Source organism: Carassius carassius, chromosome 43 (genome assembly GCF_963082965.1).
Source record: "Carassius carassius chromosome 43, fCarCar2.1, whole genome shotgun sequence".
Lineage (NCBI taxonomy): Eukaryota > Metazoa > Chordata > Actinopteri > Cypriniformes > Cyprinidae > Carassius > Carassius carassius.
In genome coordinates this window covers 13,188,935-13,204,204 of record NC_081797.1, presented here as the reverse complement: position 1 = coordinate 13,204,204, position 15,270 = coordinate 13,188,935, and the positions used below count along the sequence as shown (strand labels likewise).

The 15,270-nt window shown below is 41.5% G+C and overlaps 2 protein-coding genes across 2 annotated transcripts in view; both read left to right on the top strand.

The window, feature by feature from the left end:
* LOC132125007 (alpha-ketoglutarate-dependent dioxygenase alkB homolog 3-like) overlaps positions 1–5,686 on the top strand; it is a 32,329-nt gene extending 26,643 nt beyond the window's left edge. Inside the window, exon 10 of the mRNA XM_059536206.1 lies at positions 5,577–5,686. Coding sequence (XP_059392189.1) covers positions 5,577–5,618 — 42 coding nt within the window. The 3' untranslated portion in view covers positions 5,619–5,686. The remainder of the gene's footprint in view (positions 1–5,576) is intronic.
* Positions 5,687–5,712: 26 nt separating this feature from the next.
* LOC132125009 (uncharacterized protein C11orf96 homolog) lies at positions 5,713–7,053 on the top strand. Its single transcript, XM_059536207.1, has one exon. The coding sequence runs from the start codon at positions 5,929–5,931 to the stop codon at positions 6,295–6,297; it is 369 nt and encodes a 122-aa protein (XP_059392190.1). The 5' UTR covers positions 5,713–5,928; the 3' UTR covers positions 6,298–7,053.
* Positions 7,054–15,270: the final 8,217 nt, after the last annotated feature.

Here is a 15,270-nt window from a genome sequence, read left to right as displayed (position 1 = left end):
AGTGGCTTTTTATCTTGTTAACAGACTCACTGCTTAACGTGGAAACAAATTTGTTGATCCTACTTATAAGCACAAGAGACTCAAATCAAGCTGCAGTGTCCCTGAGCCAACATGGACATTTATAGCTTTGGATAGATGTCACTTTCTTACTGTTACTGTACGTTATCAGTTAATGTAACGGATCCATGTATGGCTAGCATGGGCGTAGGTTTGGTCTCAGCTTGCTAGTTACTTTGCCTACTTACACTCTGACCCTGCTTTATGAAAAAGCGTCTTATGTCCCCTTTCTTCTTCTTGGGAGGCATCTACAAAATACAAAAAGGGGCAAAAAACGAAATATTAAAATGTTTTTACTTGAATGTTCTTGAGGTTTTTGTCTTATAATATTATAGGTAATATTGTCACACACCTGGACTCATTTTGTGTGTTTTTGTCCCTGTTAATTTAGTCATGCCATCCACCTGTGTTTTCCCAATTATCGTTTGTACTTAAGCCTTGTCCTTTCTGTTCTGTTTTGTCGGGTCTACTCGTTACTAGTTGCTTGTCCACTCGTCTACTTGTCAACTTGTCAACTCGTCTACCTGTTACTTGCCACTTGCCACTTGCCACCTGTTATTTGCTTCTTACCTTGCCTATGTTTTATTTAATAAATCCTTGTTTCGTTTATCCCTCGGCTCCGTGTTCCTTCCAGCAGCGTAAGCCGTGACAGAAGACCCGACCTACAAAGTTAAAAACTGCGTGTTTTCCCTCCGTTTTGTTTTCCGTTTTTTCACAGTCTTTTTGTTTTCCGTAGTGTGTCATGGATCCCCTCTATCGCCCCGAATACCTCCTCCTCCTGCTGGAGCAGGAGGGACTGTCTCTCGAGGACCATACCAGACGGTTTCTCTGGCTAGCTAATGCCACCAGCTACCCGGACCACGCGCTCTGCACCTTTTATCACGCCAGCCCGAACCTTAGGTGCAGAGCGTTGTCGCCCGAAGATGGTCCTCGGGAGGATATCGCCGCCTTTATAGAGTGGAATCTGGTGAGAAATGGGTCACCTCTCACGGTCGGCCCAATGGAGGATCTCGCCAGGTCCACTCTGGACCCAGAGCCCAGCCCACAATCTCCCCACGGTACGAGGCATAAGCCCGAGCCCACCGATGACGGAGAGCCAGAGAGCAACCCGTCAGACCAGGTGCGAGAGCCGGCGACACTGCCCACCACGAGGGAGCATAATGTGGAGCGCCAAATGGGTCAAAATGAGGGGGTTTCCAATTCACCTATGCCAGATCCTCTGTTAAGCCCAGGAAGGGCTCCTGATCCTCCGTTAAGCCCAGGACGGGCTCCTGATCCTCCTGTAAGCCCAGGACGGGCTCCTGATCCTCTGTTAAGCCCAGGAAGGGCTCCTGATTCCCCGTTAAGCCCAGGACGGGCTCCTGTTCCCCCGTTAAGCCCAGGACGGGCTCCTGATCCTCCTGTAAGCCCAGGACGGGCTCCTGATCCTCTGTTAAGCCCAGGAAGGGCTCCTGATTCCCTGTTAAGCCCAGGACGGGCTCCTGTTCCCCCGTTAAGCCCAGGACGGGCTCCTGATCCTCCTTTAAGCCCAGGACGGGCTCCTGATCCTCCGTTAAGCCCAGGACGGGCTCCTGGTCCTCCGTTAAGCCCAGAACGGGCTCCTGATCTTCCGTTAAGCCCAGGAAGGGCTCCTGATCTTCCGTTAAGCCCAGGACGGGCTCCTGATTCCCCGTTAAGCCCAGGACGGGCTCCTGATCCTCCTTTAAGCCCAGGACGGGCTCCTGATCCTCCGTTAAGCCCAGGACGGGCTCCTGATCCTCCGTTAAGCCCAGGACGGGCTCCTGATCTTCCGTTAAGCCCAGGACGGGCTCCTGATCTTCCGTTAAGCCCAGGACGGGCTCCTGATCCTCCTTTAAGCCCAGGACGGGCTCCTGATCCCCCGTTAAGCCGAGGACGGGCTCCTGAACCCCTGTTAAGCCCAGGACGGGCTCCTGAACCCCCGTTAAGCCCAGGACGGGCTCCTGATCCTCCGTTAAGCCCAGGACGGGCTCCTGATCCTCCGTTAAGCCCAGGAAGGGCTCCAGCCCCAGAGCTTACTCCAATGCCTGCTCCTCCAAAATTACCACCCTCCCACCCACTCCTGCCTCCTCCTCCGCTGTCGTCTGGCTGCCCCTCTGCTCGCCCTCAGCCTACCATCATTGTGGTGCGAGCTCAGCGGGACCGCCATCCTCCAGCGACGCCTTGGTCGGCGTCTCCCTCACCTCCGCCTCCAGCCTCTGAGGCCTGGACTCCGCCTCGGCCCGTTGACCCGTCGGCTCCACCATGGCTCCTAGCTCCTTCCTCTCCGCCGTGGCCCGGCAGTCCGCAGGCTCTGCCTGGCTCCCTCGTCCCTCCGGCTCCGCCTTGGTCTGGCGTCGTCCATCCTATGCCTCGGGACTCCACTCCTCCGGCTTCGCCTCATCCCTCCGTCCCTCCGGCTCCGTCAGGCTCCTTCATCCCCTCGGCTACACCTCAGTCCTCGGTCACTCTGGCCTCACCGCGGCCTTCCGGAACCACATCGCCGCGTCAGTCACCAGAGCCATCAGTTCCGCCTAGGACCTCCGGCTCCTCCCCGTCACCCTGGCTCTTCGGCTCTCCGTCTCCACCTCGGGCTCCTCCTCCACTTGCTCCGTTGCCGTGGGTCGAGTTCCTGGAGTTGGTGACCATTCCTCCTCCATGGCTCCTTCCACCGTCGGCCCCACCTTGGGCCGTTATGGCTGTGGCCTGGGTCCTGCTGGGTACCTCCTGCTTCAGATCCTTCCTGTCTCCTCCCTGGCTCCTCCCTCCGTCATCTCCTCCCTGGCTCCTTCCTCTGTGGTCCCTGTCTGCTGGCCCCCTCCTGGGAGGCTGTCCTCCACCGGAACCTCCTCCCAAGTTCCCACCCACGCCTCCCTTTGTTGTTTCTACGGTGCGAGGACGCACCTACCGGGAGTGGGGAGTACTGTCACACACCTGGACTCATTTTGTGTGTTTTTGTCCCTGTTAATTTAGTCATGCCATCCACCTGTGTTTTCCCAATTATCGTTTGTACTTAAGCCTTGTCCTTTCTGTTCTGTTTTGTCGGGTCTACTCGTTACTAGTTGCTTGTCCACTCGTCTACTTGTCAACTTGTCAACTCGTCTACCTGTTACTTGCCACTTGCCACTTGCCACCTGTTATTTGCTTCTTACCTTGCCTATGTTTTATTTAATAAATCCTTGTTTTGTTTATCCCTCGGCTCCGTGTTCCTTCCAGCAGCGTAAGCCGTGACAAATATTACCTTATTAGCAGTGAATTTCCTTTTTATGTGTTTATTTTTTACTCACAGATTTTTATCCAATAATATATGGTTGAAAAACAGTCTCCTTTGCCTTTAAGACATCTGATTTTGTTTTTTCTACCGCACATTTTTAAAATTTCTCAAAGAAAGACTTTCTTGACCTGTTTATGGATGAAGAAAATTATTATCATCAAAGCTCTCTTTATCATCCACTGTTGAGTGAACCAAACGTCCTTAAACAGGAACTTAACGTGTTAAGGCATTAAAACATGAAATTAAATAAAATATGAAAAAAGTAATTAACATTTTTATTTTAAATTAAATTTTTATTAAATTTTTGCATATTAATAAAAAAATTTAGACGTAATTTTAAAAAACAAACTGATACAGGAAAATGTATGTATTTACAAAGTTACAATTTTGTAGATATTCATGCATTGTGATTAGCAAGAAAACTTACAATTTGTAATCAAAGATAAGTGTGAGCAAAACGTACAAATGAGATAAAGTTGCCACCGGTTTAGCAAAACAGAAAGTAGTTGTGAAATTTAATGAGACAGTTGATTTTGTAAACCTTTTGCGTGCTTCTGTGACATTGAGGTCTGAGTTTGAGGATGAATAGGGGCTCCTGTTCAGTTGTTTATTTACAAAACATTTTCTAAAGAAGGTGGTTTATTGTTTCAAAGGCATCATGTAACACTGGTTCATACATGCAATTTGCTTTGCAAAAACATGCGTCTTTGCTGTCTTGTACATCCCTCCTGCATTAGCCTAGAAACAAGCTATTAATCAACTTGACATGTTCCTGCAAAACGTGGTGTGTGTGTAGTTGTCCTTGACATCATCACATTATATCACCTGACTGATTATACCTCAGCGGTTGGATGAGCAACTGCAAGAGCTGGCTTCTCTGTCCCAAAATAGATGTTACTCAAAGCAGACTTGACAGTAACCGCTTGACGTCGGATATATAGGACAAGTAGGAGTGAGCTGAGAGGGTCAGGTGGCACCATTATGGTTTCCTGTTTTGCTTTTAAAGGGTCATCCTCAGGGTCCATGACAAAACCGGAGACACCATGGTGTGGTACGTATCAATGTCCAGCCCCCAGTTTCACACACTTTTCCCAAAATGTCTCTGGGCTCATGGGACATGCCTGGCGTGGACCGTTCGGGGGTTAATGACAAATCTGAATGGCACAGGAAGAGAGTGAGAGGCTGATGAAAGCTAAACTCATTACGATGGTGAGATCATGGTCGTGGCACTGAGAAGAGATTCCTGGCATGTACATGTTGCTGAGCTTACAACGCATCTAGTAAAAGAAAAATATAGTTAGATCATCAACCCTCCATGTCCTTGTCCTTATCTGGCCGACTTGAAAAGGTGGCATCATCCTTCACTTTCCTTTAAAATTGTGTTATATATTATAAGTCTTTAAAACACACAGACACACACACACATATATATATATATATATATTATTTTTATATATAGTTTTATTCTGTCATTTAATGTATTATTCAATTGTATTATTTTATATGTTCTAATCTGTCAGCTTGATCCTCATTTGTCATCTTCATTTAATTTCCTTCAATATAATACTACTAATATTCTACATGTGAGATTGACCTATTTAAGTAAAACCTAGTCTTTAAAAATCTGTAATGGTAATAATAGTAATAACAACAATAATAATAATATGATAGGCCCATATATTCTCTGCATTCTGTTTTTAGATTATCTGTTATCTGGTTATATCTATCTATCTATCCATCTATCTATCTGTCTATCTATCTATTATTAAATCTTTAAGCACGTATGGTTTGGTACTGGCATATATATATAACTTTAATTTTTTACAGTATATAACAGTAATTGAGAATAATGAGAATTCCTAATTAAAAGTCCAGACATATTACATAATTTTTTAAAGGGTAAATTTGCTTAAATTTAATTACAATTCTAAATTGTCTTATAACAGCTTCATTATTTTAACAAAAAAAGTTTTCTACTTTTCATTTTGGTAAGACCTAAACATGTTTTAGTGAGATTCGCCTCCACATGTATTTGTACAGTGTTTTGTGTACATTTCTCCAAAGCTTCTGGTCTTCTAATTATTTTTTGTTTATCTCTTCTTTGCCAATGACCTCTCACTCCCCATTTTTCTGTTTCTGGCCATTTGTTTATTTCTCCCTTTTCTGATCCCACTGTTAGAGCTGCATGTATCGGCCCCTCTCGCCTCTCTGCTTTCCCAACTCCCTCTCTGGCCTGCATTTATTTCAGGGATCTGATTCGGAGGGTCTGGTATGGCAGCCGGAACGGTGACGCCTCACAGTGGGTGGGCGGAGCCAGAGCGGAGTGGGGAGATGTTAGGAGAGTGAAGCAGTATAAAACCCAGAGCAGTCAGTGGCATGCTCAGAAACCACAGACAGAGAGAACAGCGAGAAGATTCCCTTCACTCGTCTTCTGGAAGTCGACTTCTCCATCTGTGTGTAAACTTCACCTTCTGTCAAATACAGACAAGAAGGATATAAGGAAAGTGACTTCATATCCTTCACCACAGGGAGTCCTGGAGAACTGCAAGCCTCTCCAAACATCTCAGAAGCCGAACGCCCAACCCTTTCCATCCAGACACATGGCTGCACGTCCGATGGAGACGGTGGGTTTCGCTGTTCTACCCGCACACATCTTGGCATCCGCCATGGAGGAGTTTCCCCAGCAGCTACCCGTCCCCAAGTGTCTGGCTCGGGGCCGAAACCGTCCCCGGCGGCCCCGAGACGCCCGCTTCAAGACCCAGCCGGTGACTTTTGCAGAGATCGCCGAAGTGGAGGAGGAGGGGGCTTCACCTCTGGAGGAAGAAAGGGCAAGACAGTCCTACCTTCAGTCGCTGGAGAGCCTCAGGAGAAGCACACAGACTTTGCACCACGCAGGATCAACACAGAGCTGCCGCACAGCATCTGCACAGGCTAATCTGGACTCCAGTGACTCAGACTTGACACACTGAGAGAGTGAGAGGAAGGTCTGAAGGATGACAGGACTGGAACTCAATGTATTTCGCACATATCTTCCTGTTAAATTCCTCTTTCACAGCCGTTAACCTACAGTAGTTATGCATTTATGTGCAGATTCTAGTTGAGTAACACTGGCAGAGCGATTGTTTAGCTCCTCTGCAAAGAGCAAAGCTGTAGCATGCTGGAAGATTTCAGAAACCACTTAAATGCTTACGCAAATTCCTTTGTTCATTCTTTGAGACTTGAGGACTGGTGAGGTTTCATCTGTAATGAACTTGACAGGAGAGGATGTACCATGTCTGATTCCATTTTAATAGACTAATGTTATTCGTATCCTTTGTGCCTGCTTAAGATTGCACAGTCGAATGGGTTCTTCACTGCTGGGCAGGATGTAGACTGTCACATTTTGTTATAACGCATTGCTGTGCTGACGAGCAAACTAAAACAGAGATGTATTTTTTACAGAAAATAAGGTTGCAAACCTTGATGTCTACGTCCGCCAGAATGGTGAACTTACTAAGAAACTCAGTTAGGAGCAAATTATTGTACTTTTTCAAATGTATCATATTTATTCGCAGATTATTTTGTGATAACATAGTAATTTTAGAGAATTGTTCTGTTGACACTGTGGACTTGTAAAGTCACTATCACTGTAAAAAAAGGCCTTTATACTTCAATTTGACTTATTCTTTGTTAATTTGTTTCATACTTTCTTTCGTAGTAATATAAATAAACTTTTTAACATTGGATTCATAATTGGTGTGCTGTTTTCAGAGACTAAAAAAATAGTGCTAACAAGTGGGAAAGTGTTACATAAACATAAAGTGACGAAAAAGTGTTTAAAGTGTTGTTAAATAAAATATTTATATAAAAAATTAATGCTAAATGAAAAACAGTAAAGTCATCATAACTTCTTAAATAATCTAAATATGCATTTATACATATATACTGTATATACAGTGACGTGAAAAGGTTTTTGCCCCCTTCCTGGTTTTTAAAATTTTTTGCGTATTTGCCACACTTAAAAGATTCAGATAATCAAACTAATTTTAATATTGCACAAAGATAATGTTAGTAAATACAAAATGCAGTTTTTAAATGATGATTTCATTTATTAAGGGAAAAAAGCTGTCCAAACCTGCCTAGCCCAATGTGAAAAATTAATTGCCCCCTCCAGTTAAATCATAAAAAAACTGTGATTAACCACATTATTTTATAAAGCTGAGTTAAATTTAACTATAGCCAAACCCAGGCCCGATAACCACCAGACCTGTTGAATCAAGAAATCACTTAAATAGAAGCTGTCTGACAAAGTGAAGCATGCTTAAAGAAACAATGGTGAACCTTCAAAGGAGTGTCCGACTTACCAAAATTACTCCAAGAGCACAACAACAACTCATCCAGGAGGTCATTAAAGAACCCAGAACAACATCTAAAGAACTGCAGACCTCTCTTGCCTCAATTAAGGTCAGTGTTCATGACTCAGCAATAAGAAAGAGATTGGGCAAAAACCACTGCTGACCACTGCTGATTTTACATTTGCCAAAAATTATCTTGATTATCTGTGGACTGATGCAACAACTTTTCTGAAGGTGTGTGTCCCGTCACATCTGGCATAAAACCAACACAGCATTTCATGAAAAGAACATCACACCAATAGTCAAACATGGTGATGGTAATGTGATGGTCTGGGGCTACTTTGCACCTTCAGGGCCTGGATGACTTGCCATAATTGATGAAAACATGAATTCTGCACTCTATCAGAAAGTCCTGAAGGAGAATGTCCGCCCATCAGTTTGTGATCTCAAGCTCAAGCACACTTGGGTTAGGCAGCAGGACAATGATCCCAAACACACCAGCAAGTTCACCTCCAAAGAGGCTGAATTAAAACAATTCTGCAAAGAAGAGTTGGCTAAAATTCCTCCACAGCGATGTGAAAGACTCATTGCCAGAAATTATCATTTAAAAAGTGCACCTTGTATTTACTCAGGTTATCTTTGTGTAATACTATGTTTAGTATTAAAATTGTTTTTTGATCTGAATTATTTAAGGGTGACAAATATGCAAAAAAAAAAAAAAAACAGCAAAACCTTTTTCACATCACTGTATGTATATATAATTTTCTTGTGTTTATAACATTTTAATAATCTAAAGAACCTTTTGTACATTAGAGAGGTTTCATTGATGTTAAACAGTTTTTATGGAACCATAGATGACAATAAAGAACATTTATGGAAATACAAAAATATTTTAAAATGGAAATAAAGTGAGCATAAAATGGAAAAGAAAACTTAAGTAAAGTCCAGTTATGACTCTTCATTATACATAATATAACGGTATAACGGTCATACATAATAAATGGTTACAGCTTCTCACAATAATGATCAGGCATAATCTCAGATGTGAGCAGGTGCTTACACTGTGTCCAAATCACAGCACAAAAACACATCTGTCTCTATCTGAACTCCCTCAACATCTGATTTCTATCAGCCAGAACAGATGCCATGTAAAAATAGCATCTCTCTGCCTTGCCCTCTGATCTAGTTACATGATAGGAAATCATGCCTCACCATCCAGCTGGGGATTCTGCAGTGTTGTGATAGACTATGCTTGGCACCAAAACGGTATGACTGGGCTTATTTATGTGTTTTACCCTTCAACCCACTTAGACAGACTACTACATCATCTCCTTTCTGACTGGGGAGAAAACATTTAAATTAAATAGTATTAACATTCAATTTAAAACCTGTAAATTAACCCGGCAGATGTGCAAAAACATTCATACTGGTCATACTGGTATATATATATATATATATATATATATATATATTAAATAAAATTAAATTAATGCATTTAGCAGACGCTTTTATCCATAGCGACTTACAGTGCATTCAGGCTATCAATTTTTACCTATTATGTGTTCCCGGGGAATCGAACCCCCAACCTTGATAACGCAATGCTATATATATAGATATATACAGTATATATGTTTTTCTCATATTTTATGGACAGAAATAATTCAGACACTGAAAAATATGAAACTTTCTAACGTGTCGAGAGCCTGCGTTTTTGAAAGGCTATGCGTTCACATTAAGACTTACAGGGGACATAACACACAGTTTCACCCAATCTCATGTTAATATTAAGTACCTATAGAGTAGTAGTGCACCCTTTGTATCTCCAAAAAGTCTTTACTTTTATCATATTTATAAAACAAAGATACAGCCTTACAATTCTCTCCTGAAAAAGGAGAGCTCCTGGAAGCACACCATGGGCAGAACTAAAGAGTGAAGAGCACTTGAGCACTTTTTTTAATGCTGTTTCACTTACCGTCTGCAGTTCTGAATCACGACCAGGATCTTTTATAGCATGGACCGCTCTTTTGACTGCCGTGTTTTTCCGGGAGAAATGCCCATATAAGGAGTTCCACCCTTGTCTACGTCATGAAGAGCCACGATGGGAAAAAAAACTCTCTGAAACTTGTACGGACCCGGAAGTAAGATTTTTGGCAAAGAAATACTCCGTCATAGGCCCAAATTGTTTTTTGAAACTTTGTCCATACTTAGCATGAGAATCCAACACTTTAACAATTTAAACAACTCTGAATGTGAAACAGCATTGTACACCCCCCCCCCCCCCCCCATGTGTACTTTGATCTTTGCTCTTACAGTTGGATTTGGCATTGTGCACAAGCACCGAAATATAAAACGTGTATTTAATGATATCCTTAAAATATTTAATTATTGGACTTGGTGTCATATATACACTGACAGACAATAAAGAATATTGCATTACAATGCGAAAACATACTGTAGCACAGAGGTGTCCAAACTCGGTCCTGGAGTCAAACACACCTGAACCAGCTAATCAAGCTCTTAAAAGGCATACTAAAACTTCCAGGCAGGTGTGTTGAAGCAAACTGGAGCTAAACTCTGCAGGACTCCAGCCCTCGAGGACCAAGTTTGGATACCTCTGCTGTAGCATGATCAAATGGTGCATATTAACGTGTTTAATGTTGCTGTGCCATTTTGGGATTATCAAATGTTATGATAGTGCCACACCGATGTGTTGGGTAAAGGTTTCTTTTAAATAACAATACTTCATAGCTGTGAATAGACAATTTGGTTCTTTCTCATTATTTGTCTTAATGGGAGCATATACAGGCTAAACAAGAGCGGTGCAATAATTGAGCCTCGTGGTTGTCCAGGTATCCATTTGAGTTGAAGTAGTTGTTCAGCTGATTAAACACTACCTTTTCAATAATCTTGCATATTAAAGGAAAGATTGATATTGGTCTGTGGTTTTAGGTCTGACGATTTAAGGTGCTGTACCATTTCTTCCAAAATGAATGAAATGTTTAGACCCCTACTGATGAGTAAATCTAGATTTGGTCCACGATTATGTAAAATACCCTACAATAGTAAAACCATCAAACTCTGAAGAAATCATTTATCAAATTTCTGTGAATTCTACAACAAAGGCTGCAGATTATTTTAGAGGCCTTGTAAATAATGATAAACAAAATGCGTGGAGCACCTTTCAGCACAAAACCTAGATATTCAATAGACAAGTACTGACCAAATGACACTTGCTTGCACTGATAGACATCTTTGAAGAGCCCTGTAGACACTTATATAAGTAAAGTTAGGAGGGGCTGTTTCATTGAGGACTGTTGCTGTCTTCTAGCCATGTTTCATTTAGAAACATAAATCCAGGTTGTTTGTGGTTATTAAGTCATTGATCATAAATGATTTATATTTTAGTGAGCGTATGTTTATAAATGCTCACTTGATGGCACTAATTTGTGTCTCTATAGTATTCTTAGTTTGATGCATAAATAGGGTGACCATATGCGCCGTTCATACGGGACACGTCCCAGCCAGGATTTTAATAATGCCTAAAACATCCAGAGCAGTTTGACCAATAACATGCAGGTATTGTACATAATCGACCAATCGTGGGGCTGCGTGTGAGAAGGTGAGATCTAGAGGGAATGATCAAAGCTATGCAAATATGCACACGTGTTTGTTCGTTCGATAGACTTGCAGCGTCGCTGCGCACAAATCCAAAAAAATAAAAAAAACAAAGTGCACCACAATGCTTCAAGTCAAACGAACAAACAAACACGTGAAAGCGATTCGAAAGCATAAGGAGCCGTCTGCTCTGCTCTTTGTAGCTCTCATGAATGTTACACAACGATCAACCTGCACAGTGCAAATAGCCAAAACCTGGATATTTTAGGCAATATTAAAATCCTGGCAGGGACGTGTCCCATATGAACTACGCATATGGTCACCCTATGCATAAAAGGCTGCAGATTAGATGGGTCAGCCGTACGCCTTAAGAAGGCCTTAGACTATCTATCACTTGATAAAACAGAAATAGAAAAAGCTACAGGCACACTGGGTTCCGGCTTGTTCTATAAACATTTGTGACTGTTGCTGCTATCATAGCGGGAGACCCGACACATATCACTGAGAGCTGCTATGAGTTGTTTTTTTTTCATCTACAGCAGATGGAGGGTTTGGGCACTGGCATTGTGGCAGTGGCTGGAGAGCTCTCACAGGAGGAGGAGCGCGAACTGGTGCCACAGGCTTCAGTGGATGTGGGGCCCACTGTTTTTTAGCTGATATCTGGGAGCTTGCAGCGAAAGAGTAGGAGAGTTTGGTCCCAGCATACACCAGTTCTTCCATTTTCTGTGAGAAGCTTAGAACTGGAGATGCTAGAGAGAGGGATAATGTGTCTGGTGAGCGGGGCTCTGGCTCTGGGGTTTCTGGTGGCTGAAATATGTTGTCATGGCTTCCCTGGCTGTTTTCCAGAAAGCCATCCTTTGATGCTGATTCTTGGAGCTGTTGTAGTACATCACAGTCTGTCTGTGGTGAGCTCTGAGGGCAGGATATGTTGTCCATGAGCAGAGCTTGTTGTTGCTGCGTGGTGTTATCAGTGTCCTTGTGGGATGTGTCAACCACATGATGACTCGGAAGCTGATATGATGTCCTGCCGTCACTCATATTTTGTCCAGGTGTGTGTGCGCCATCCAGGTTGGGTGGATTGGCACACACTACTGAAGGATGACAGAGGGAGAAATAGATATTGTCCTTTAGCACTCTTGCACCATTTGTATGGGCTGAGGCCAACCCATTTTAAAAAGTTGTCTATGGCCACAGAAAAGATTTAAGTTGTTGATGAAGTTGACTCCTTTTATACGGCAGGTTCCTTGTAGCCATGTATTCAGCCCAAGAAGCCATGAAAACATGTTAGTTACTTATAATGCATTACCCCCAGCACTGTGGATAAATCTTTCTACGAATAGCTCACTGCATAATAAAAGTCATGTGAGAGCATATTTAAACGTATAAAATCATCTTTAACAGTTTTTTCCTTCAGAGGAAATATCCTAGTTCATCTCTCCTTTCTGCAGCGAAGTGTCTCGGTAACCTACTTTGCGTGGTGTGGTTGCCATGGTGATAGTGAGGTCAAAGAAATATGATGTTTGGAAACTGTGGAAACAAACTTAATTTCCACCAGCCTTGCCTTGCCTTGTCTCCTCCTATCCATTCCCTCTCTCTTTCTTAATCATTCGATTTACATTTAGGCCTTGCTTATTGCATCAATGCTAAATACACCCTTTTATTGATATGCATTATTTCTGAAGCTTTATTTTCAGAGGCTTTTCAGAACTAACATAATTTTTGTGCTTCATAAATGTTAAAATATAAATATGACGCTGCAGATTTATCTGAATGCGGGAGTGCTGCCCAATGCGTAATGTGCAGTGAACAAGAACAGCCTTGAAAACAGGAACATCATGTTCCCAGCAGGCATTTGGACTGGCCCCACTCTTCTTGGTTATATAACAAATTGTTCTTATCGCTTATTCCTTGCTGAGAGAAGATCTGATGATGTCACTGTTAATAGATTCCTTCCAAGTCTATTAAATGAACACAATTCAATCAATTGTATTTTGCAACACATCCTCTTTTGTGTCCTCAAGTCAAAATATATGTGTATAATCCTATTCTATGAAGACTGTTTATTTCACTGTTGACATGGCAAAAATAATTCAAGTGTGTGGGCTTGAAATGTGACTGAATCATTAGAGGAAAACAGTGACTCATGTTTACAGGCCAGTGTTTATTAAATATATTGGAAATATATAAGAAATATATAAGAAAACTTTAGGAAAATTAGGGATTTGTCCCTTTTCTTGGCAACTATGAGATCCATCTTCACGACATGGCACTCAAAAGGCGATCATAGCTAGATTTTGGGACAATGGTACAAATAAGGAGTGTTTTACATTCATTTTCCTGCTCGTTCACCTGCTTTTGCATTACTGAAAGTGTTGCCTGTTCAAGGCTGTCTGGGTTCTGTCTGCAAAAGTATTTGTTTGCTGAAACCCTGACCTACATTCTCATACGCCATGAAGCAGAACCCTTTGGGCTTTGGGTCAGAACCAAAAGGCACATAACTGGAAGCGCTGTGTTGCCCTTGTTCTCCTAGTGTTTGTCTGTTTCTCTCATTGATCTGTCTTAAAATGATCAAGGATACTGAATGAGCTGAGGGTAACCTATTTACACAGTTTCATTACCTCAAACCATCAATGAGGGCAGTTGGCAATTGATGACATGCAAGAAATTATTAATATATATGTGTCATATGTGTCAGGGGAAACAAATAGATCCGTGCTTTGAGTGTGATTTATGGTGTTTATGGTGTACTTAATTTTTCTGTTTTTCTGTTTCTGTTGTGCATGCAAAGAGGTTTTTGAGTTTCTGTGAGAATTTTTCAGACTGTTGAAATTAATTTCAAATCGAAAAGGTTTATCTAAAACCATCTTGTGTCTGTGATTATGACTGGGAACTTATTTGGGCCTTCTTTTAATATGCTGCTGACAATTCCATTCTGTGTACTGATGCAGAGGTAACCTAGTTTGAGAGTTTTGTGCCAAAGCAAACAAGTCTATTCTCCAATGGATTGATGGGATGTAAAATCTTTCCTATTTTACCCTGCCCTTCACTGTCACTTTACAAGAGGATTTTTGTGCATAAAGAAAATGATATAATCTGGAGCCAATGACCCAATTATCCTTAATGTTTTATTACAAAATATTACTTAATGTACTTCTGTTTGTATTAAAGACAAAAAGGCAGTTTGTGTTTTTGTTCAGATGGTTTTGTCTCCACTTTTGAACTTGTGTATGGAGAAACACTAAAAGCAGCATGCAGTGTGTTCCTTGGTTATATTTTTTAAACAGTATGTCTGGGCTAAAGAGCTATTAGTCTGCACAACTTGTCCTCTTTTATGTTTTTTTCCTTAACAGACCCAATGACTAATGCTGTCTGGGCAACAGACTAAATTGTCTCGATCATCCAAAGATAAAAACATAAGAACTTCAAATGAACCCATACATGGTTTCTGCATCCTGATTTTACAGCCATTTGAGAGGTTGGGGTAAGGCAGACCTAATTTCTGAGAAAAGTATATTAAAAGAAGTCATTTCAAATGCTGTTTATGTGATATGGTATAAAAAACTAAAATGGCATTACTCACCTATCTATTAATCTATAAATATGACCATGAGCAATAAGCAAGTCACTGTTCTTGAAGTCAATATCTCTTACTAATAGTTATATATTTTATTCTTACTTTCATGTGAATAACAAACTGTGGAATTGGAAATCAAAGCAGTACAAAAATCTTTAATGTTGCATATTAAAACAAGAAATTGTATTTGAGTCCTAATGTGCATTGTTTTAAAAAATAAATTTCTGTGATTCTTATACATACAATAGCACCAAAGCATCAATTCAAAAGCTGTAGGAAAAAATAAAAAATAAAAATAGTGAAAATTGTGATTAATAATAATAATATCAACACTATGGGGCGCTGTTTGTAAAATAAAATCTGTAAGAAAAACTGGTCAGATTTGGTCCGATTTAACTACAAAACAAATACATTTGTGC